General features: G+C 37.7%; 1 protein-coding gene across 3 annotated transcripts in view; it reads right to left on the bottom strand.

Annotated features, from left to right (window-relative positions):
- Positions 1-25,663, bottom strand: part of Lnpk (lunapark, ER junction formation factor) — a 58,473-nt gene extending 32,810 nt beyond the window's left edge. The window contains exons 1-5 of one of the 3 annotated variants that reach the window (XM_037204886.1): positions 25,556-25,663; positions 19,811-19,899; positions 16,544-16,585; positions 15,448-15,635; positions 1,792-1,850 (exon numbers count right to left, since the gene is read on the bottom strand). In XM_037204886.1, coding sequence (XP_037060781.1) covers positions 1,792-1,850; positions 15,448-15,635; positions 16,544-16,585; positions 19,811-19,837 — 316 coding nt within the window. In that variant the 5' untranslated portion in view covers positions 19,838-19,899; positions 25,556-25,663. Of the gene's footprint in view, positions 1-1,791; positions 1,851-15,447; positions 15,636-16,543; positions 16,586-19,810; positions 19,900-25,046; positions 25,185-25,555 lie in introns of those variants that run through there. The other 2 variants (XM_028880620.2, XM_037204887.1) reach the window with 2 other exon arrangements.
- Positions 25,664-26,066: the final 403 nt, after the last annotated feature.

The following is a 26,066-nucleotide window of genomic DNA, read 5'->3' on the forward strand; positions in this document are numbered from 1 at the left end:
CATGGACCTAGGAGAAAAACCAAAAACTATTGCTCTGCTAAAACAGTGGTTTTCAACCTGTGGGTCTCAATTCCTTAAGAGGTCAAATGGCCTTTCAAAGGGTTCACATATCAGATATCCTGCATATCTGATGTTTACATTATGATTCATAACAAGCAAAATTACAGTTATGAAGTAGCAATAAAAATAATTTTATGGTTAGAACTCACCACAACATGAGGAATGAAATTAAGGGGTCAAAGTATTAGGAAGGTTGAGAACCACTATGCTGAAGGAATCTAGCAATAAAATGACTCCTAATGACATTACGCCATACCCATAGATCAGTACCTCACTCAACCATCCTCAGAGAACCTTTCTCTTGTAGTACATGGGAGTTAACACAGAGACTCACAACCAGACAATGTTAGAGAGTGAGAGGCTTTGGAACAGTCAGTCCTAACTGGGAGGTCTTCGTCACACTCCTCCCCTCAGGCTCAGAGAGCTGTGCAGAAGAGGCAGTGGAAGGATGGAAGAGCCAGCGGGGACGGGTGACACCAAGGAAACAGTGTCTTCCAGACCCATCAGGACGGATGTGAACTCCCAAAGGACTCACTGGGGGCAGCAGGCACAGGGCTCGCAGATTCAAGCCCGACATGGTTCAGTGTGCAAAGGCAGAAGTGGATACAATCTCCCATCCCTAAGCAAAAAGCAATCTCCACATGACATCCTCTTGTAAAGGAAAAATCAGTTTTCTCTAATGGAGCCTCAATGGGCATGTTAACCACACTTAAGGGTTATTTTTATAGGTTTTCTGTCTCATATTTGCTTTGTTTGGACTTTTTTTTTTTTTGGTCTTACTGGTCTCTTGCTTATATATCATAATTTTTGATTTTGTGTTATGGGTTTTGTTTTTACATGCATCTGAGTGTGTGTATGAGTGTTTCTTATGATTTTTCTTTGTTTTTGCTTTTCTTATTCTTGCTTTTTAAAATTGTCTATTTGTTTTCTAAAGAGAGAGAAAAAAGGGTGTGGAGTTGGCTAGGTATGGAGGTGGGGAGGATCTGGGAGGAGTTGAGGAAAGGAAAACAGTGATCAGAATATATTGTATGAAAATTTTTTTTAATAAATGTATAACTGATTAAGATATTTTGTAAGACCTGAAAACCTTTAAAACTTGAACATACATAAAACATACACAAAAGTTGATTATTATATTTTTATATTTTAATTAAAAGAAAGCTAAAGGGCTGTGAGGATGATGAGAGTAATACAGTTAAAAGAAAAGTCAGAAGGCTAGAGAAAGGGCTACTCTTCCAGAGGACCCAGGTTCGATTCCTAGCACACACACAGCCACTCATAACCATCTTTAACCAGGGGGTCCAATGAACTCTCCTGGACTCCACAGGTACCAGGCAGCACACACATAGTGCACACAAACATGCAGGTAAAATACCCATATACATAAAATAATAAAATGAATAAAAGGAACAAAAATATGTGTGCTAGATTTTACTCTGTACCAATGTTTCCCACAAAGATTGATTTAACAAATACAATTTGCCTTTAGTTAAGAAAATGTTTTGTGTAAAAAAAATCTAAATAAGAACTGACACATATTAAAAACAGAAATTTCTTACATTCATAAACTTTGTTTTACTGTATAGCAAACAATTCTGATACTTACTACATTATGATCTCATATACCTATGATCTCATAAACCATTTCATAACTGGCTTATAAAATATCACACAGTAAGATGTTTGCTTATTTAATACATACTTATAAAAAATTATGGAACTTAAACTTACTATTTCTCTCTGTTCTCTTGGAAAAGAAGAAAATAAGCACAGTTCTTATGGTCCAGATGCTAGAGAGGAAGCAAAATTCAAAACAAAATCATCATTACAAGAGGTGAATCAGAATCCATAGAATTGAATTAGGGTTAGGTATGTATATATATATATTGAAATATATATGTATTGAAAATTAAAAAAATACTATATTCTGTCAAGGAATACCAGAAGCTTGCCTAAGCTTTCAATAGAGGAGTTCTCAACCTAAACTCCATGGGCCTTCTGAGGGTCCCCTGGAATTATAAAAATGCCTTTGTATATATGAGTACATTTCTCTAGAGAAACCATTGTTTTTGTCAACTTCTAAAGGGTCTATAAATCCCCCAAGACATTAAGAACAATATTATAGAATGCTTTCTTTTATTAATATTTTTTATTTTTATTTATTTTTATGTGTCTGTGTATTTGTATGTGCCTATGTGTGGTGATGCCTATGGAGGCCAGAAGAAGGTGTAAGATCACAGGTAGCTGAAGTTTACAGTTGTAAACCTATTAGCATAGATGCTAGCAACTGAACTCAAGTCCTCTGCAAGAGCAGTACAAATCTTAATCACTGAGCCATCTCTCCAACCTCAAGATGCTTTCTAAATAAGTATCAATTCCAAAAAATGTTATTATATGTTCCCTTGTGTTAACAGGCAAGCGTGTTTTTTTCCAAACATGAGCATTATTACACAATTCACTGGAGAGATCTTTATTCAACAGAAACAGCTATCTGGAGAAAGAAATTAGCCAGGGGAGGGGAGAGCCTTACTTTCAAATAAACACTTGATAAAAAAAAAATTAGCTAAATGACTCCTTTTAAGATTCTATGGTAGCCAGGTGGTGGTGGTACACACCTTTAATCCCAGCACAAGGGAGGCAGATGCAGTTGGATCTCTGTGAGTTCAAGGCCAGTCTGGTCTACAGAGTGAGATCCAGGACAGCCAAGGCTATACAGAGAAATCCTGTCTCAAAAAAGATTTTATGGTAATAACTCTTTAGGCTTTGTACTCCTATTATATCCAAAAATATTATATCCAAAATAATTTTTAAAAAATTAAGAGAAACTCAAAATAATCCTCTCACAAGGTCATTTCTTCAATTCAGTATAAATACAGAAAAGACCAGACCAGCCAGATGGCTCCATGGGTAAAGTGCCGTAAACCCAACAACTTACTTGAGTTCACTCCTCTGAACCCACAGAACCAACCCCACAATAGTATCCTCTGTCCTCCATAAATGTGCCATGACATGGACGCAACACCCCACAAACACACACACACAAATGAAAAGATTAAAAAAGTAAATGGAATATTAATAGCAATGAGATTAAATCAATAATAATAAAGAATTACATCTCTCAAATGTAACAGGCCGGGGTGAGTTTACTAGTGAACTGTCCTTAACTTTTAAGAACCACTATCCATGCTTCTTATACTACTTCATAAACACCCTACCAAACGTTTTTTGAAGCTAGTTATTACCTTGATACCAAAACCAAAAAAAAAAGAAAACTATAGGCCAGTTTCCCTAATGAACACAGAAATATGAAAATTCTCAACAAAAATATTTACAGTTCAAAAAAGCATCAAAAAGATCACCTACCATATCAAGCTGGTTTTGTTCCAGAAACGTAGGGATGGTGCAACACACACAATCAATGAATATAGTACATCACATTAACAGACTCCAGGATAAAATCTAATACTCCTTCACTGAAAAGGGGTCAGGGGACAGCTCTGAGGAAAGTAGGACTAGAAGGAATAATAAAGCTATATAAAACAAACCTAAAGCCAACACTACACTAAGTGGGGAAAAACTCAAAGCATTACCTAAAATCAAGAGCAAGAAATGGTATCTACTATCTCTGCTCTGATACAGAGTGCTGCTTATAGTCAGCTACAGCACTAAGACAAGATAAGGAAATAAAAGGGTACAAGTAGGCAAGGAAAAAGCCAAAGTATCCTTATTCACAGGTGATAGAACTCTACACATAAGAAATCCTAAGACTCCACAAAAAAAAAAAAAAAAAAAAAAAAACCCTGGTAAACATTATCATCAAAGAAGCAGGATACAAAATTAACATTTAATAATCAGTAGCCTCCCTGCGTACAAATAGTAACTGTGCTGACAAAGAAATCAGGGCAACAATCCCATTCACAACTGCCTCAAGAAAAAAATAAATTACTCTGGAATAAACTTAGCCAAGGAAATGCAAGATCTCTACAACAAGAACTTTGTAAAACTGAAGAAATTTAAGAAGACACTAGAAGTTGGGAAGATTTCCCCAGATACATGCTCATGGACAGGAAGAATTAAGATTGAGAAAACGACTGTACTACCAAAAACAATATACAGGCTCATTCAATGCAACCTCCATCAAATTCCCAACATCATTGCTCACAAAAATGTGTGTGTGTGTGTGTGTGTGTGTGTGTGCGCGCGTGCGCGCACGCTCGCACGTGCTAGAGATATTGTGATACCTAATTCCAAGTTATGCTACAGAGCTATAGTAATAAAAATACCATGTTGCAGGATATTTGATCACACTGTCAACCCTGAAATTACATTGTTTACTGCGGGGGGGCAGGGGGAGGACTGTTTCTAGTTGTGGTGTGGCTCAGCCCTAGACACACCTTTAATTCAAGAGCTTTCTGCTTTAATATTGTAAACAGGCAGGATCAAATAAAGTCAACCATAGGTTAAGAGGCAGAGCAAGCAACCAGTTGACAGAAAAAAACCAGAGAGTAAGAGGGAGGAGAATAGATAGAAAGACACACAGAAAGTAGAAGGGAGGACATTCAGTTTGAGGAATCTTGGTTGAGAAGGCATAGGAGAAACTCCTTTTATGGAACGTCAGCAGGGGAGGAAGGTCAGCTGGGTACTTTCTCTGCATCTGGCTCCCAAGTCTTTATTGGTAAAATCGAACAATTAAGATTTAGAGAAAAACAACAATACCATGGTACAAGTGCATGCGCGTGCGCATGCGCGCGCACACACACACACACACACACACACACACACACACACACACACACACACACTCCGATGGAACAGAGGACCCAGATATAAACCCACACAGTGACAACCACCTGACCACCTGACTTTTGACAAAGATGCCAAAAATACACACTGAAGAAAAGATAGACTTTTCAGCAAATGACACAGGAAAAACTTGACATCCTCAAGTAGAAGAATGGAAACCAGATCAATAGTTCTCACCCTGTAAAAAAAAAAACCAATCAACACCAAGTACTGGAGAGATGGCTCAGCAATTAACAGCGCCTGCTGCTCCATCATGAGGACAGGAGTTCCGATCAAAGCACCCTACCAGGCACTTCACAAACATCTCCAAGGAATCCAAAATCCTCGGGCCTCCTTAGCCACGGGCACACTCTCATATGTACGTACAAATGTGTACACACACACACACACACACACACACACACACACACACACACACACACATGAAGTCTTTTTAAAAATCAATTCCAAATGGTTCAGCAATCTTTGTAAGACCTAAAACTCTGAAACTATTAAGGAAAAAAAGAAGGGAAAACACTTCAATACATAGACAAAGGCAAAGACTTTCTCAATAGGATTCCAGTATCAAAAGAAATAATGCTAACAATTGACTACTGGGGTCTAGGGAAAGTAAAGTTGCAGTACAGCAAAGAAAAACAATTAAGGGAAAAGACAGTCCACAGAATGAGAGGGAAATGGTACCTAATTATGCATCTGACAGATCAGCATGTAGAATATACAAAGAACCCAACATCAAAACAAGAAGTCAAGCCACCAAATCAATAGATGGGTGTGATGGTTTGAAAAAAAATGGCCCCCAAAGGGAGTGGCACTATTAGGAGGTGTGGCCTTGTTGGAGGAAGTGTGTCACTGTGGGGGCAGACTTTGGGATCTTTTTCCTCAAGCTTCCCTCAGTGTGACAGTCAGTTGACTTCCTGTTTCCTACAAGATGTAGCACTCTCAGTTCCAGCACCACGTCTGCCTACACACTGCCATGCTCTCTGTCATGATGATAATGGACTGAACCTCTGAAACTGTAAGCCATCACCCCAATTAAATGGCCAATAAACATGGAAAATGTTCAACCTCACTATCAAAGAAACGCAAATTAAAATTATGCTGAGATTCCATTTCTCACACCAGTCAGACTGACAGTCATTAAGAAAATAACAAATGCTCTGGCAAGCACACAGATAAAAGGGAACCCTTATATATGCTGCTGGTGGGATGTGAGCTAATCCAGACATGTAAACTATCATGGAAGTTCCTGAAAAATTTGCCAATAGATCTACCCTAAGACACAGGTCTATCAATCCAAGTATTTACTAGAAGGTCTCCAGGCCAACACAACAGATACTTGCCTATCAGTGTTTATCATAACACTATTCACAATAACTAAATTGTAGAATCAATACCTAAATGATCATCATAGAGAATAAAAAAAAAATGTGGCATACACACACAATGGAATTTTTTCAGTCATAAAGAACAGCCAGGTGACAGTGGTGCACGCCTTTAATCCCAGCACTCAGGAGGCAGAGCCAGGCAGATCTCTGTGAGTTCAAGGCCAGCCTGGTCTACAGAGCGAGATCCAGGACAAGCACCAAAACTACAGGTAAAATCCCTGCCTCGAAAAACCAAAATAAATAAATAGTTAAATAACCAAGTATATGTAGTTTTCAGGAAAATGAATGCAGCTGGAGATAATATTAATCCAATGAAGTTGGTTTTTAAAAAGACAAATACCCTACTTCACTTATTTTATAACATTAATAGAACACCAGCACCCTATACAATAGACACTCCTAAAAATTAAAACACATTGTGTCTGGATATAAATTTAGAATCTAAGGAAGACACAGCACTGCTATTTGGAAACTTCATCAGCAAGGCAGCTAGCACAACCTCCTCATACTCAGACTCTCTATGACTGACTGACTGTGACAGATGTGACAGCAAAGAAATCAGAAGAGCTCAGAGTTGGGTCCCTCTCTTTGACTGTCTTTTCTTTCCTGGATTACTCACTCTGAAAGTCAGTGAGCCTGTGGAAACACCCAACAAAGGACTGACGCTTGCTAACAACATGTAAGCCTAGAAGTAGATGAAAAATGACCAAAAATGCCTAAAACCATATGAGGCATCATCACTGTATTTAGACTCAGAGCCTACTTTGAAAGATGCAAAACAACTAGCTCTGGACGACTTCGGCAAGGAAAAGAAATCCACACAGAAGCACAGGTTTACAGGGTACGGCCTAAAAGAGATCCCAGTGGGGGAGTGGTGGCGCACGCCTTTAATCCCAGCACTCAGGAGGCCGAGGCAGGCGGATCTCTGTGAGTTTGAGGCCAGCCTGGTCTACAGAACGACTTCCAGGACAGCCAGGGCTACACAGAGAAACCCTATCTTGGAAAAAAACAAAAAAAAAAAAAAACAGAAAAGGCAGAGATTAAAAAGAAATTATCCAGAAATAATGCATTTACAAAGAGCATTGTTTCTATGACAAAGAGGGAGAAAAGAGATTCAGCCCTGTAAGAAAAATGCAGTTGCCTAACTTCACTGGCAAGGAAAACATACAAACACTTCACACAAAAGCCTAGATAGTAAGGAAAATTCCAGTCAGTCTAGAACACAGGTGAAGACATTCCATTCATTCCAAACAAATAATGGCACAAAATAAAGTAAACAAAATATATGGAAATCTTTTTTATAAAAGTAAAAAAAAAGGTATATTATATTTCAAAACTAAAATTAACTTCTTATCAGCAAAGTACACTAAACTTTAAACCAGAAATTCAAAAAGAGACTGGTATACTGGATCATAAGATTTCTAAAATGTAATACTTAACATGAACTAACTTTCAAACTGTTTTCTCAGACTGAAAATTATGAACAGACACACACCAGGGACAAATAAAATAGAAAGTGCATATGTTAATACCACAAAAAGACTTAACTAGAGACAGTCACTTACCTTTTTAATTTTACTACCACAAATTAGTTGTATAAATAATGTTTCTTTACAGATGTACATACTGTACTTTTAAAAGATCTATTAAAATAGTTTTTGAAGGTACAGTTCCTTTCTAGAAATTTGCCCACTAGGCAGCATCTGGGTTGGGGGACTTCAAACAATACCTCATCCCTATACAAAAATCAATTAAAAGTACATTACAAACAAGTACAACATATTTCTTTTAAAAGGCTTAGAAAAAACACAGAAGGAAATCTTTGGGGCATATAATTAAGCAAGAGGTTCTTAAACTTGACAAGAAAATCAAGATTCATAAAAAGAAAACTGACAAACAGTATCTCACCAAAAAAAATTTTAAACTTCTGTTAAAAAAAAAGAAAGAAAGAAAGAAAGAAAGAAAAGAAAAAAAAAAAAAAAAAAAAAAAAAAAAAAAAAAAAAAAAAAAAAGAAAGAAAGAAAGAGAGAAAGAAAAGAAAAGAAGAAACAACTGTTACGGGACCCTTAGGTGGGGAAGGCATTATCAAGCCTAAGGACCTGAGTATATCCTCAGGACCCACATGGTGGAAGGAGAGAATCAATTCCTTCTAGTTGTTCTCTGACCTCCACACCTGTGGGTTTGTGTGGAAAGACTGAAGGAAGGGAAGGAAGGGAAGGAAGGACAGGGAGGGAGGAGAGGAGGGAGAGAGACAGACAGCAGTAGGCTGGCCGATTATTGAATTTACTTCAAAAGGCTGGGACTTGTGTTTACCAGTCTTCTAACTAAACTCAGGAAACAGCCAGCAGCTAGGAAGCATGAAAATTGTGTGTGGTGGTTTGAGTAAGAATGGTCCCCATAGCTCATACACTGGAATACTTGTCCCCAGTTGGTGGAACTGTTGGGAAAGGATTAGGAGGTGTGGCCTTGTTGGAGGAGGGGTCAGCAAAGATGAGCTCTGCGGTGTGCCCCCTCTGCCTCACAGTTGCTGTGAACTATCAGCTACTGTTCTAGCACCATGCATGCCTGCCTGCCTGCCTGCCTGCCTGCCACTATGCACCCTGTAGTGATGGTCATGGACTCTAACCTTGGGAACCATGAGTCCCAAATGAGTCACCGTGTTTTCTCACTGCAACAGAAAAGTAAATACAATCAAATAACTACTCTTAGCAGCTTCTAACTGAAGTAGGGCTATAAAAAAATATGAAAATGACCACCCTTCTCATTCCCTTGCTTAAATCTCTTCCCTCAGAGTCCCAGAGAAAACAACAAAATATTTTATTTAATTAAAATAAAATAAAGTCACCATGGAGGAAGACAATGGTTAACTCCTCTAGGAAGATCAACTTTTGATAGTAATTAATTTCTGAAATTATAGGGAATAAAATGTCTAGAAAGTTGTATTAAGAAAGAAAGGAAGTGAAGGATGGAGGGAGGGAAGGAAGTGGTAAGAGAGAAAAGAAACAAAGAATATGGCTGTAAGAATGCTTATGACATTAAATGATACAGTAGCTGGAGGTATAACTAAGTGAAAGAGCATTTGTCTAGCAAGCATAGGGCACTGGATTTAATGACCACATACACACATAAGACACTTAAAATTGTTCACTTTAAAATGAACCAACTAGAGCTTGATGTAGTTTATTGACTACTTACCTAGTATGTATGAAGCCTTGGGTTTGATCTTAAGCACCACACAAAATTAAAAAGAGAGGGAGGTCACACTCACATAACACAACACACATACAACAAGCAGGCCTGGTAGTGCAGGCCTTTAATGCAGCTACTCAGGAGACTGATGTAGGAAAGTCAAAAGTTCCAATCCTTGTCCAAGCTACAGAGTAACTTCAAGGCCAGCCTGATCAACTGAGCAAGACCCTGTCTCAAAATAAAAGCTAAAGAAGGTTTAAGGCTGTAGCTCAGATAGAATGCTTGCCTAACACATACAATCCCTAGCACCACTAAAAAACAAACAAAAAAAAGTATTATGTATGCATGTGCATATATGTCTATGTCTGTATAGCTAACTCAGACAGCCATGTAAAACACACCAATAATCTCAGCATGAGGATTATCAGCTGGAGGCCACCCTAGACTAGGTACTGAAATGTTGATTCAAAGAAAACAGGACAATCAATTCCAAAAGTAATATATATCTGCAGAAATAAAAATGTTTAAGTATACCCAAACCTTCCTTCCCTGTGGAAAAGCCTAATGTCTATGAAATAAATGCTGCATTTTGATTAGAATTTAGTGAGGCTAGAGGGTGGTTCGGTGGCAGAATACTTGCCTAGTATGTGTGAAGCCCTGAGGTTTGAGCCTTAGCACTGGGCAGGGGAAGAGAAGGGCAGGTTAAACCTTATGCTGGGAATATACCCCAGTAGTAGAGCTTTTGTTTGGCGTGTATACGCGCTTGGATTTAATCCTCAGTAGTAAAAAAGCAGTGTTTAAATTTTAAAAAAAAAAATGGGAAAAAATATGAATATTCACTTAATGTCTGTGTTCTAGAAAACAATAATGGAATCTAAAGTTCATTCACATATAACAACATGAAGATGAAGTAAATTCTCAAAGCATCTTATATAGAACATTGCTATGGATATTGCTCTGTATGCTGTGAATGTGTTGCTCTGATTGGTTAATAAATAAAGTGCTGCCAGTAGCCAGGCAGGAAGTAAAGGCAGGACAAAGAGAGAGGAGAATTCTGGGAATAGGAAGGGAGGGTAAAGAGTTGCCAGCCAGACACTGAAGAAGCAAGATGTAAAGATAGTGGTAAGCCACATGGCAAGGTATAGATTTATAGAAATGGGTTAATTTAAGATGTAAGATCTAACTAGCAAGAAGCTTGAGCCATTAGGCCATACAGTTTTAATTAATATAAGCCTCTGAGTGTTTATTTGGGTCTGAGTGGCTGTGGGCCCGGGTGGGACTGGAGAAAACTCCAGCTACAGAGCATTGATACTCTACCACCAAGGGCAATTCTGGAACACTTAGTAAAGTTTTTCTACTTTAAAAAATGATTCAGGTAAAGAATATAGCTCAGTGGAAATTCACTGATGCTTGGTGTTCCATCCCCAGTGTTAGCAATGATAATGACTATAATTATTATGATAAAGTGATTTATTTGTCTCAAAAGTAATTCTCATGATTTAGTGACAGATCCAGCAAAGCACAATTTGGGGCAGCAATTGGAGTTAACAGAGTTCTCTATTGGGTATTTATAAATTACCTTTTTTAATCAGAAAATCAACTGCTCTACAGAATTGAATATCAAGTAGGAGTATTTTTCCTAGTGTTATGAAAATATTTAAATCAACTATATTTTTTTATTTATTTATTTATTTATTTATTTATTTATTTATTTATTTATTTATTTGAGACAGGGTTTCTCTGTGTAGCTTTGGAGCCTGTCCTGGAACTCACTCTGTAGACCAGACTGGCCTTGAACTCAGAGATCCACCTGCTTCTGCCTCCCGAGTGCTGGGATTAAAGGTATGCACCACTGCCGCCCAGCTTATCTCATATTTTTAAAATTATTTTCTCCTTGATTTTTATGAAAAATAGAAAGGAAACAATGTAAAAGAGCTCAGCATTATAAGCTCATCTACTTTGGAATTTAAAAAAATCCAAAAGATTTCTACAAAGAAGGGAAATAAATAAGCTAAGAGTGAGGCTGGCAGCACAGCTCAGAGGCAGATCTAGCCTAGTACATGAGGAGGCTCCACAGCCAATGCCCAGGAAATTAACTTCAATGTTACATGTGAGCTCAATTTCAGTTCTCATATATGAACATAGAAAAAAATGTGTTCGCCTTTGCACATGCAAAGTTAACTATCTTTAGTTTGGGAGTTCAAATTTAGAAATATGTCCCGCACTAAAGACTAAACCAAAACCTGAAATACCTTCTTTTTCTATATCCCATTTTCTCCTATCATATTGTATCAGCTTTAACTTCCAAAACATTTCAAAGTCATCTAGTAATTTCTGGTGTTACTGAGCAGTCCAATCCATCTTTATCTTTAGATTAAATTTACTAAACCAAGCATGGTGGTGTAAGCATTTAATCCTGGCACTCAGGAGGCAAAAACAAGCAGATCTCTGTGGGTTTGAGGCCAGCCTGGTGTACACAGTGAGTTCCAGGCCAGCCACTGCCAGTTTCAAAAATAAAAGCTAACAAAAGAACTTGTACAGCAGCTTCCTAAGTATCTGACTTTTGTCCTCTCCTCTTACCCGAACTCCATATGACACCATATATGTGACCTTCTAAAATGTAGTTTCTATCATGCTATTCTTCCACTATAGAAGCTTCCCATTTCAACTACTATGAAATACTTATTCCCAGCTTTGATCTTCCATGATCTGGATCTTGTCAGATCCTCCAAGCTCACTTCACAGCATTTCTTTCTCCATCACACATTTCAAACATATCTGTCATCTTTGCCCCTCACATAGGTATATATTCATGTTCACAATCTACACATTTTCTGTTTACTATTTTAGAAACATCGTCCCTCAGCTACTGGACTTTGCTTTTTTTACAATGAAAGTATACAATGATGTAAAGAAAATTCAAACACTACCAGACAACACAGAATAAAAGATGTAGCCAGAAGTTTTCTTCAGTCCTGCCCAGCCCTGTGGTCTTGCAGCCACTTATAAAATAATCATTCAGGCGCTTAATATTATTTACAAACTGTATGGCCTCTGGCAGGCCTCTTGTTAGCTAGCTCTTATATCTTAAATTAACCTATTTCTATCAATCTATGTTTTGTATTATGTTCCGTGGCATTACCTGCACCCCATTACATGTTGCTCCTTCAGTAGCTGTCTTGAGTCTCTCCAGACTCCACCTTTCTCTTTCCTGTCTCTCTCCTTGGATTTCCCGCCTGCCTCTAAGTTGCCTTGCCATAGGCCAAAGCAGCTTATTTATTAACCAATGGGAACAACATATATTCACAGAGTACAGAAAGACATCCCCCAGCAAAAAGAACTACTTAAAATCCTACCAAAAAAGAATTACCACTAATATTTTGGAAATAATCCTTTATATGTAACTTTGTAGGTGTATGTGCCACTATATGCTGCATATAGTCTTCACAGATTTCAACTTTTCCCTTACTTGTTCTTCAATTCAAACACCACTTCCTAAAAGAAGGTCTCCCAGGACCAGGACCTTCCTCAAGAAACCTTTTTTTAATCACATCATTTGTCTTCCTTCATTGCACATATTTCTCTCCAAATTAACTATGTCTTTGTTAACTTGTCTCTATTTTTTATCTGTCAATCACAGATAAATTCAAGGTCCATGAAAGCAGAATCTTACCACTACTTTTCCCATTATTATGGTCTAGACCACTACCTAACACATTGCAGATGCCTAATACTTATAAAGAGATGAATGCTTTGGTAAATGTGTGTGTGTGTGTGTGTGTGTGTGTGTGTGTGTGTGTGTGTGTGTTACTAGGACTTGAACCCAGAGCCTCACATATGCTAGCAAATGTTCTACCAATAAGCTATAGCTCCCCAATACCTTCTGTACTTTCTATTTCTGAGACAGGGTCTCAGTAGGTTGCATAGCCTAAGTCAACTCTCCCTATAGTCTAGGCAGGCCTTGACCTTGTGATCCTCCTGACTCAGTCTCCCAACTAGCTGGGATTACAGGTCTGACTTCAATTAACATTTATAAGCTACAAAATCCTACATTTTTATCTATTAGATTTTTCTCTAAGTTTCATACTCATACTTAACCATCCATTTGACAGCTCCAATTGGAAAATACAGTGGTTCACCAAACCTGCTCCTACTCATGTTGTTCACTATTTTGATGAATGATAATACTCTCAAACATCCCAAACTATAAAACTGAATTTTACCCTTGAAATGATTCCTCCTCTTCACCCCATAATAAACCAATCACCAAAAGTCTCTCAATTCTACTTTCTAAATCTCCAATCCATCAATTTCATTCAATCCATCTGCTCTTCTCCCACCCACCCAATACAAAGCATTCATTTCTCTTTATCAACTATAATATCCTTCTAGCTTCCTACTCTAGATCCACTCTTACTTCCTTCTAATTATTAGAGCTACACTCTCAGTGGCTATAATGATGTGGTGGTTAATCTTGTCAATTTTGCTGGATTTAGAATCACTTAGGAGAAAGACATCTGGACATGTCTGAGAGGCTTACCTAAAGTAGGAAAAGCTACACTGCATATGGACAGACCCGTGCTCTGGGCTGGGTCCCAGATTAATCAACCTCACTCTGCTTCCCAACTGCAGATGCAATGTGACCATGCTCCTTCAGCCATGGCTACACCTCCTCCTGCTGCCATGTCACACCACCTTACACATACCCACTCTGCAAGCCTCTATAAACACCAATTTTACAGGAGTTTGGAGTAAACAATTCCACAGAAATCCTCCCTCCCAATGCAGCCTTGGGTGATATAATAGATAACACAGTAATCTAGATAAGTGCTGTGAAGGAACTGTGCAGATATAATCCAAGTTATTGATTTTAAGTGGGAGGTTATCATGGATTACCCACGTAAATCAGAGATTCGGAAGCTGACCAACAATCTAAGTCTGCAGTTTCTCCCACCAGAGACTCCAAGTAGACTGCTGTCTGATCTCTGGAGACTCAGGCCTATGAGATTCTAAGCAAAGACCTAGTTGATCTGCCTGAGTTCTGAACTTCAGAGATCTGATATAATCAATGAGTGTTGTTTTAAGCTGCATAAATTGAGAACAATGGAAAACACAACCAAGATTTTTTCTAGAAGCCTGTCCCCACACTAAGCCTGGGTTAGGGCCCCTGTTAAATGTTCCCATAGCATTTTGTATTTCTCTGTCATAACACTAATCATATTTATTACTCAATATACATAGCCTAAAATTTATAGCCAATGATTTTCCAATTTTGTTCACCACATACTATTATAACCCAATGTCTACACAATTGTTATTCATAAATGTTTGCTAATTAAATGAAAAGACTTCTTGTTTCCCAAAATCCTCAGCTGAAATACACCTCCTATAAAGTGCCAGATTATGAAATATATAAGAAGGAATGATTAGCTTATAGCAATAATTAAAAAGAAAGGCGTTAGGATGAAAGATACATACTTGGAAGCATTTGGACACATTATTTCAGTTTTACAAATGCTCCATACTCATCACCATACTCCATACACCATATACCATGCCCAACGCCTATAGCAGTGGTTCTCAACCTTCCTAATGCTGTGACCCTTAATACCATTCCTCGTGTTGTAGTGATCCCCAACCATAAAATTATTTTCCTTGCTACTTCATAACTGTAATTTTGCTACTGTTATGAACTGTAATATACAGGATATCTGATATGCAACCCCTGTGAAAGGATCATTTGACCTCTGAAGGGGTTGCTAGCCACAGGTTGAGAACCACTGGCCTACAGGAAAACTATAAAATATTACTAGTAACAATGGTAATATCCCTAAGATATACTCTTTGGGCTATAGAATAGAAATTATACTACATTTTTTTAAGTTATCAAACTTCAGAAATAATCCAAATTTATTCAATCTAAGACATTAATATTTTATAATAAGAAGAGAATGAATATATTAAAAGTATCTTGTCAGAAAAGGAAAAGATCAGCAAAGAGAATACTTACATAAAAGGAAAAGCAAAAAATGGGAGTGTCATGGCAAGTCTTGCTGTAAATTCATCAGGAAGATACCACAAGTACACAATTAAGCATGTAAACAGATAAAGAACTGAAGAATAGATAATTAATCTTCCAACCCATAATTTCTGCAATCTCTGATTTTTTTCTCTAAATTCTTCCAGTGCTTCAATTTCCTGTTTAGAGAGAAGTATTCCATATTATTAAATCTCATAAATGAAAGAACTAACATGACAGAAAGATCATATAAGATTCCTAAAATCCAATGAAATTCAATGCTCTAATATTTCAAAGCAAACATAAGGAAAGGAAAACTAAAAATGAAGTTTAAAAACTAAATAAGCCTTTCCCAACAAATTATTTTTTAATCTTAAATATTAAATATTATTTTTAATCTATCAAATTAGTAAAGACTAGATAAATGAAAGATATCAGTAAATACTTATTGAGTGAAAAAAAATCTCCATATATGGGCTTTAAAAATCTGGCAAGAAAAAAAAAGAATAAAAATTATAACAATGTAGGGCCAGGTATGGTGGTATACACCTTTAATCCTGGTACACGGGAGGCAGAGGCAGGCAGATTTCTCCAAGTTTGAGGCTAGCCTGGTCTAAATAGTCAGTTCTAGGCCAGACAGGCAGAATAATACAGTGAGACTGTTTCCAAAAACAAACAACAAAAAAATCAAAACAGTGGCTGAAACTGCACCATTTCAGTCTATTCACTATTTCCTATAGTCCTAGGGGGGAAAAAATCACTTTTTAAATAAGAGAAAAATGTCAAATCTACAGAATTGTTGCAGACTGATAAAGTTGCACAGTAGCCTGCAACCTTTATTATGATATCTGTTACATTGACTTACACCATGCTAGCTCTAATTACATTCTATTGGGTTCTATTACTTGATATTCTATTACCTGATACAGGCTTTTTAAGTCACTAAGAGACCAGATTTTTTTTTTTTTTTTGAGATCATGTAACACTAAAGATCTCAGGATTCCTCTATAATATCTTTAAGTTCCATATCTCTTCTCTAATATAAAATTACTAAAATATTAAATTAAAATAGAGTCAACAAACATACCTTATCTATATTTTCTAGAACTTCTACTGTTGAAGGTTTTGCCTGTTTTAGAAACAGAAATAAGATATGCATTAAAACTTGTTACTAAAAACACTTGGATTTATAGTCATTAAAACATTTTATTTTGCAACTAGGTTTCTCAGTGTTATCAAGCTACATGTCTACCTGTTTTAACTAAAATTGGAAAATTATAAAAATTATAATTACTAAATCTATGTAGAATTTTTGTTTTGTTTTGTTTTTCAAGGCAGTTTCTTTGTGTAGACTTGACTGTCCTGGAACTCACTCTGTAGACCAGGCTAGCCTTGAACTCAGAGTTCCACCTGCCTCTGCCTCCAAAGTGCTAAGATTGAAGACATGCGCCATCACTGCCCAGGTAGGATTCTTAAAATAACACTTTTTCTAAATCTTTCAACTGTGATAGCTCTATTTTTACCATTCTTAACCTCAACAGAACAGACTTTTATATAGAGAAATAAATTTTCATCCAAAGGGATTCATATACCAAAATATTCACAGACTAAAGACAGTCTAATTCAACAATGCTGAAAGTTCACCTCGGGCTCTGTGTAAGCACCACACTAATTGACTACAACACTGACATACAACAAAGCTCCGGAGGTCAAAATCTGTTCATTCTGATTCCTAAAATACACAGCTTGGGAGAGCTGTTTGCTTGCTTGCTTGTTTGTTTTGTTTTAAATGTGTATAGGTGTGTGCTTGCATGTATGTCTGTATATACATGCATCCATGGTGCCCACAGAGGTCAGAAGGGGCACTGGGTCTCCTGGAATTGAAGTTATAGACAGTTGTGAGCCACCATATAGGTGCTAGAAATTGAGCCAAAGTCCTCTGGAAGAGCAACCAGTGCTCTTAACCTCTGAGCCATCTCTCTAGCCCCAAGTACACAGCTTTGTAAAGAATAGTTTTTAAAGAGTATCTAAGAATAATTTATAATACAGATTATTTGCCAAAGGTATTTTTATATAAGCCAGAATGGTTCAAATAACAATTGAGAAAACATTTATCAAGACAATAACAAATGTCAATGCAATAGTGTAGCTGAAAGTTTTTCTGTGCTTGCCAGGCATCAAGGTCCCACAGCCACTTATAAAATTCCTGTGTCCTGCCTGGTCCTGTAACTACTCAGATCCAAGTAAACACACAGAAGCTTATATTAATTAAAACTGCTCCACCATTAGCTCAGGCCTACCACTGACTAGCTCCTACACTTAAACTCAGCCCATTACTGTTCATCTATAAATTGCCACATTTTCCATGGCTTTACCTGTGTGTCGTTACATGCTGCTCCCTGGACAGCGGGCTGGCTTCTCCTCACTCTTCCTTCCTGTTCCCAGAATTCTCCTCTCTGCTTATCCTGCTGTGAATGTGTTGCTCTGATTGATTGATGAATAAAATGCTGATTGGCCAGTAGCCAGGCAGGAAGTATAGTATAGGCAGGATAAGCAGAGAGGAGAATTCTGGGAACAGGAAGGAGAGTGAGGAGACACTGCCAACTGCCGCCATGAGAAGCAAGACGTAAAGATACCGGTAAGCCATGAGCCACGTGGCAAAGTAAAGATTTCTAGAAATGGGTTAATTTAAGATGTAAGATCTGGCTAGCAAGAAGCCTGAGCAATTAGGCCATAAAGTTTTAATTAATATAAACCTCTGTGTGTTTATTTGGGTCTGAGCAGCTACAGGCCTGGGCAAAACTGGAGAAAACTCCAGCTACACTATAGTCCCTACAAGAGTTGTTAACATAAGGTTGAACCACACAAAATTGCCATTTTTGTATGTCAAAGCAGAATACTTTAAGTTCATATAATTCAACCAAATAAGAAAAACAAAGGAATAATAAGATTTTTCAGTCTGCCATAGGTTTTAAAAGAAGAATCATTTCATTCATCTATTGAAGGAAAAAAAGTTGATCCCACAGAAGGAAGGAAAGTTACCAATCTAGGGAAATTGGAGGTAGAGACCTAGAGGGTTGAAAGATTAGGGGTCAACGGATACAAAACTACATTTAGAATAAATTCTACAGATCCACACAGCATGATGACTACAGTTTATAGTGACATACTATATCTTTTTCTGAGCTTTCTCAAAAAAGTCTATTTCAGTTTTAAGTATGCACATACACATGTGTGCCTATGTGTACACACATGAGTACAGGTATCAAGCCAGAAGTACCACATCCCTGAAACTGGAGCTCCAGGCAGTTGGAATAACTGGACTGGGGTGCTGGGGACTGAACTCAGGCTCTTTGCAAGAGCGACAGATGCTCTTACACCCGTAGCTACCTCTCTAGTCCTCATTACTATATTCCTGAGAAATGCTAACAGAGGGAAGGTTATTTTCTTCACCACAAAAAGTATAATTACGTGAGCTAATGCATGTTAATTAGCTAGATCAAACAATGTAATGTACATACTTTAAAACATCATATTGCATATGATAAATACATACAATTTTACCTGTGGATTTTTAAAAAAGAGGAAGTCAATTTAATACAACTCTAAAACGTGGATTAATCTAACAAACCAAAGGCTAAATCATCACTAGTCTTCATTAGTATGATAAGGAATAAGAAAAAAAATAAGGAAATTAGTTTGTCCTAGACTATATTATCTCTTCTTACAATAGAAGAATATTTATCAATATAATTTATATTTTATATCTCTAAATTTGAGATACTTTCTCTAAAGGCTTAACTAATAAAATCTTCATTTTTAATTTTGTTCAACCTATAACACTTAAAAGCATATTTAGTGTGACATCAGCAAATTTATCTGACATACTGAAAAAAAATTACAATTCCTTAAGTCCCAGAAGTAGGAAAGCAGAGGCAGAGCAAATTTCTGTGAATGCAAGGCTACACAGTGAAACCCTATCTCCAAAATAAGTAATTAAATAAATAAACAGATAAGTTAATAGATTATACAGTCTATAAAAACCATAAATATAAAACTTTTAAATTCAACTACTTTTAAAATAAACTTGGAACTTGGGCAAGATGAGAAGAAAACTACTTGCATAAGATACATAAATAAAAATGAATTACTAAAGACATTAGATACCCATAAAATATACAGAACTACCAAAATAATGTCCAAATGAGTAACTCTAAATGGAGTTAAATGAAATTAAATATATAACATTAAACTCACTGAAAAGTACACCCCAAAGGTGACCTTTACAAAAAACTTATGTAACATTTTTATGTTAGATTTGAAAACTTGCAATACAGAAAATATGTTTTCTTACCCTCCATCGAGAAAATAATCCACCCATCTTTTATTTGTAGAAACTTGGCACAATAATAAATATCATGGGTTGTCCAAAAGAAGTCACAGCTAGAAACAAAGCAAATATTTTAAACTTTTAAGTTAAATGCCCAACACAATCTCTCTAAAATTTTTATGTTGTAATACTACATTAAAATACCATAAAGTATTTGTTAGCCTCCACTTAAATGAAACTTGAATCCAGATAGCCACTGGTATATTCTAAGTGAGGACATATTTAAAGGTAAAAACAGAGTTGGAAATTTTTAATGACAAACCACTCTAGAAGTATACACATATCTACAGACTTTCTATTTTTTAAAGCAGTTTCCCTATGTTGTTCTTGTTATAAAAGAATGAATCCTTCAATAGTTTGAGCCTTAATTACTTTGTTAATTAAAGTGAACAATGTCAACAGTTTGTCACAGAACAGCCTTTAGTGTAAATCACCTTGGAGACATGAAAACCTGATGACAACGGAGTTAGTGATTTGTCCAATAGCACATAAGAAACCTGCCCTAAAGTTCCTCTACCTTCAGACTTCTGGTTCCTATTTCTAAAAACACTACTGTTCAATGCCCAGTTAAGCATGTGTTACTAAAATTCTAAGACCTTCAAGCTGGATAACCTTCATTTCAGCTAACTTTGTATTCCCTTTGTTTATCTATGATTCTTAAACATTGTATAAAGACTCAGAAATAATATCATAAATCAATTTAACAGATAATCATTATATAATTTCTTATTCTTTTAAGTTAAAATGGTAAAATTATACCTTCAAATTGACATGTTTTTATCAGGTTACAAGTATATGCTTATCTGTGTGAAGCTACTTCATTTATACACATGTACACACACACACTTATTTTCATAGGTATATCCCCCATATCTTAACCATAAAAAATAATTATCAGCACCCAGTAAGAACTTCAATACTATTTATATATCAGAATTGGCTCAAGGCATACTTATTTTAAGAGTTTCTTTTCTTAGGAAAGTAATGAATGCCTAATTTTTAAAGCACTTTCATGTATAAAGTGATCCTTCAGGACAAAAATATTATCTGTTCTAAGACAATCTGAAACATACAAACATAATTTTATAAATGACAAATAAATTACAATCACTAATCCTGAAATATTAGCTCAGTATTCAAAATTCTAAAATGTGACAGTGAGGTATTCTGGAGCTCTTATGAACAAAAAGAATACATTTCTGAGACAAGATATTAAATAAATCTTAAAACCTTCTTAAGATTCTAAAAAGTTACCAAGAAAGGTAGAAGGAAAGAGATTCAGATGAACTACTTAATTTGATATTCTCAAATTACACATCACCCCACTCTTTTGAAACTAGCATGTGATATCTGACAGTGTTTCATGCACAACTGGACTACATAGTTCCATTTCTAAAAGAACTACATCCTTCCAAGTCAAGCTTGTAGCCATCACACCTTGAGACCAAATTTTCTGTTTTGGTTGGGTTTTTGGAGACAAGGTCTCCCTCCATATCTAGCCTACCCTCAACTTCCACCTTCCTGCCTCAGCCTCCTGAGCAATGGCATTACAAACTTGCACCATCATGCCCTGCCTGGGTTAGACAGGTTTTTACTGTTGGAAATTAATTACAACATCAGTTACTCACAGGCTCCTAAGCCAGTTACTCTAAAGGGCCCTAAAACAGATGGTTTGCAAGAACTTTATCATTTAGATACTGTCCCTCCACTTCACAAACTAAGACCCTGAGACTAGAGAAGTAATATGTTAAGCTCCAAAGATATTAAGTAGCAAAACCAAACATTGCATTTTAGTTTTGAATTTTTTTAATGCAACAGTTATTCCCAACAGCATAAAATCAGAAACAGAGAATACTTATATAGCATAGGCTGGACAATATCAATATAGGCTAGAATATCTATGTATAAGATATAGATAGCTGAGGATACAGGTCAGAAGCAGAGCATTTGTCTAGTACATGTGGAGTCCTAGGCTCAACTCTCAGCACCATAAAAAATAAAAATAAAAACCAATGTGAAATAAAATATAGGAAAGCACCTTGGACCTTCTCAAATAGTTGATAAGCAGAGTTGCTAAAGTGGAGAATGGGTTATAAACACAAGAGACAGTGTTTATGGCAATGTATCAGGTAGCCCAATTCCTTTATCAGATTAAATACAAGTGCCAAAATCTGCATTAGAGAAGTTAAATGGCTTGCTAAATTTCCAAGACTCCAGTTAGAACTTTTAGAGCAATGGTTTAAAACAGTCATTACTGTATATTACCTTTTGAATGAGTATATGAACTATACTCATGATTCATAATAAATATCTATTTTTATATCAATTATTTGTTTGGAGAATGTTTTGTGTTAAAGAAACAAACTATGGGTTAGTCTCTAGTCTCCCTGAAGCAAGAAGTTGTGCTTTTAAATTTACCCTCTGAAATGTTAGTGATAGTCATTAAATCCATGCTTTCATATTCATAAGCAAAGAATCAATCCTTATTGATTCAGAAATTTTTTCTATCAAATTCTATTATTAAAGAAGCTGATTTACTATAAATGACACACACATATGGTTTTAATAGGTATGAAACACAAAAAGATTAAATATTTCTATACTTTTAAGTTTGTTTTTCTATCTCACCCACTACTTCTGTCCTTTCCAACTAGACATCTTAACTCCAATTCTGATTGCCCATCATTTACTGTGAAACAATGAGCAAATAAATTACTTAAACATCCCTATTTCTCTATTTCTGCAAAAGAGGGATAGTTAGAATCCTCTTAAATGCTGAAAGGCTTAAATAACATAGCCTACACTATTTACTCCAGTACCCGAAAACACAGTAATTACTCAGAATAAATTTTCTCTTGCTGTAGTTATTGCCATTTTCTAATCCATCTCTACTTTGTTGCCAAGTAACTCTAGCATTTCCTTGTAAAGCACAAATCACTCACTTGCCATTAACTAGACCTCATCAAGCAGCTTGTCTCCAAACTGTACCATTTCTTTCCAACTCTGATATCACAACGGGACTTAGCATGCATGACCTTAAAGACTGAGTACATCTAAATGTGTGTTTGTTTTTTTTAAGATTTACTTAATTGTATTTGTATCAGTGTTTTGCTTGCATGTCTATGAGCACCATATGTGTGCCTCAAGCCCAGGGAAGTCAGAAAAGGATGTTAGATACCCTAGCACAAGAGTTACAGATGGCTATGAACCACCATGTGGGTCCTGAGTGCTCCAAACCTCTAAGTCATCTCTTCAGTCTCCTAAGTGTGTTTTTCCATAGCAACAATGCCTACCAAATTACATGATATTTTCTATTATTCACACTCAAGTTTAAGTGACAGAACTTAAAATCTTAAATTTTTTTCTTGAATTCTCAACTCATTTCAAATCACATTAAAACAATGGGATAATGATTCAAAACATGGTTGAGCTATATACTAGCTATATGATCTTGGGTAAATTACGTAAACTCTATAAGTCTTGGTTTATAAAGCAGTGAAAATACATTCCATGGAATTGTATAAATTAAATGATTTATCACTTAGCAATGTTCACACATAGTGTTTAATAAATTGTAGCCATTACTACTGCTATTACAAAAAAATCCACATGTAAAATTTAAATGAAGCACATGCCTAACTTTTCATAAAAATGAGCACTTATTTCATAACTTAAAATGTTTAAAAATAAGTTTGTATCTTAACTGAAAATATTTTTCTCATTTACTGTCGCATGGAAATAAATAACAATATTCTTCAGGCACTTCTATTATAATAAACTTGTAGGCCTTCAGAGAAAATAGCAAAAGAGTTTTGTGTTTAACTTAAGTTCCAAACTTAAATATAAACTAGTCAATCTTCAACAGCACTTCCATGTTACTACACAATCTGGAATTCAATGTAACTTGTTCAAAATCGCTTTCAAATATCCAAACAGGCAATTCTGAAATCTCTTGTACCAGGTTTATTGCCCAAAAATAAATGAAAAGCACACCTCTAAAAGCACTTTAGATGTGTGAGATGACTGCCACAAAAAAGGGGGGATTTCTATATGAAATCATACCTTCATGATAGTCACCTGTCCTACCTTGCATTCTTCCAACACATAAACACAATATATGTTTATTAATAGCACTACTGTGCTGACAATAGACATCAAGGAACTTTTTAAAAACTCTACGTTTAAATGAGTCAATCTTGTTTAAGAAAATATATTCACAATCAACTCCGTTCCCCGAAGAAGGCACTATGGAGAATTTGGGGGACTAGGGATTAGTCCTGCTGCCAGCTTCAACATATGCCTGACACTAAATTTACTCATAATCCTTTACATCTCTGGACAATTTGTCAACGCTGAGACCGAGGCCACTGAGACAGAAAATAGACTCTCAGCACAACAAACCAGAAGCCAAAAAGGAAGGAGCAGAACATGGAAAACTCAGTGAGTCACACGTGTTGCTTACAACTGCACACACAAAACTTAAATTCACCAATCCGAACTCTCCGTCCGAAAAGACATCATCAAAGGATTAAATCTACTGATGTCGTTTGGAGTTGCTTTGCCCCCAGCTGTCCCTAACACCACTCATCTTCGTCCTTCCTCTCCACCCCTCGGGCCGGCCGCTGTCCTTCTAATAAATAAGGACAATGGTCGTGGAGTGGCTCCTCCAAGTCGCTCACAATCCACGCCCACACCGCGCTCTGAGCAGCATGACACTGACAGTTTTCAGTCCTTCGCATCCGGCCAGCTCCAAGTGGACGCGGAGGTGATCAGAGAACTCCGGGGTGGCTATTTCAGCTAGGGAGTGTGCTTTCTGGGAGCTTCGGGCACTTCTCAACACAGGTGGGGCCAGGGGTTCGAGCTTGCTTCGGGCAGCCACTGCGCGGAATCCCTGAGAACACAGCCGGGAGAACACCGGCCTCGGGGGGGAAGGCCGAGCCGGGTCTCGTGCACTCGGGCGCCGCCCGGGCAGCGGTGCTGGGCAATCCACGGGAGAAGGTGGCAAACCGTGTCCGGGGGCTCAGCCCCGCGCGGCGTGTCCTCAGCCGCCGCCGCCGCCGCCGCCGCCGCCGCCGAGCCCTAGGCCACTTGGCATGGGCGGAGGAGGCACCCGGGCCGGCGCGCCGAGGAACCCGGGAACTGCTTTCCCGCAGCCCGGAACGCCTCCGTCTCCGCGGCCCTCCCCCCTTCACCGTCCTACCTGAGCGAAGAGGGAACCGCCCGGCCCCGGCGTCCGCTCCGGCAAGCCCGGGACGCCACAGCGCGTAGCCCGCCTCTAGAGCAGGCGGCGGCAGCTACTGAGACAGAGCTGGGCCCGGCCCATGCCTTCCCATCAAACCCCGCGCTCCCGCCGCCAGCCAATGGGCGCCGCGGCCGGCGCGCGCCGCTCACCCCCCCCGTCACGTGACCCGGCCCGCCCAGCGGTTGGTGCCTCGGAGCGATGCCTTTGGCCAGAGGGTTCAGGCTGCGAATCCTCTGTCGGTCCTTAGATCACTGCAGGCAGGCTATGGCCGGTCCGATGTCTCTTACTGGTCTTGGACTCTTAGTCTTCCTTTGCCTCCTTTCTTTCTGAACAACCCCCCCCTCTCCCCCAGGGAAAGAAACCGATCCTGGTTGTCCCAGTCCTTCTGAGCGAAAAGAAGAGTGGAGAGGACAAAGAGGAGGGGCGTTTGAAGGTCTAGACGAGTGTGTCTGAAAAAGAGCGGGTACCTGAGGTCCAGATCAGCTGTCACGGATCCAGCAAGCAGCAAAAAAAGGTTTACACTACATAGCTCAGAAGAGACCAGTCCCAGCCAAGCCAGTGGAGACATCTACATAGGCCTGGCTAGACCCTATGAGGGCTTGAGGCGTCTGTTGCTCATGGACGTCAAAAAGGGTCCTTTGATGACTGGGCGCTTACCTCACCAGAATGAGATGAACTTCAAATGCAAAGGATGGCCTTTTCAAACCTGTGGGTAGCAACGAAGGCTGAGCTTTACACCTTTACACTCTCCTAAAGTTCTAAATAACTGAGCCTGCCTAAAACCATCGTGATGTATTTTTCCTAAGAGTTGAAAACGGCCTAAAGAATGTTAAGTTTCCTAGTCAAGTATCAATAATAAATGACATTTGAATGTGGAGGAAAAAAAAAACTAGAGATGTGTACCGGTAACAAGAAGGAAAACTTCAACAAAGGCTTTTATGTTTTATCCTGTGTGCAATCGTTTTTATGGGTTCTTGT

Source organism: Peromyscus leucopus, chromosome 4, assembly GCF_004664715.2.
Source record: "Peromyscus leucopus breed LL Stock chromosome 4, UCI_PerLeu_2.1, whole genome shotgun sequence".
Lineage (NCBI taxonomy): Eukaryota > Metazoa > Chordata > Mammalia > Rodentia > Cricetidae > Peromyscus > Peromyscus leucopus.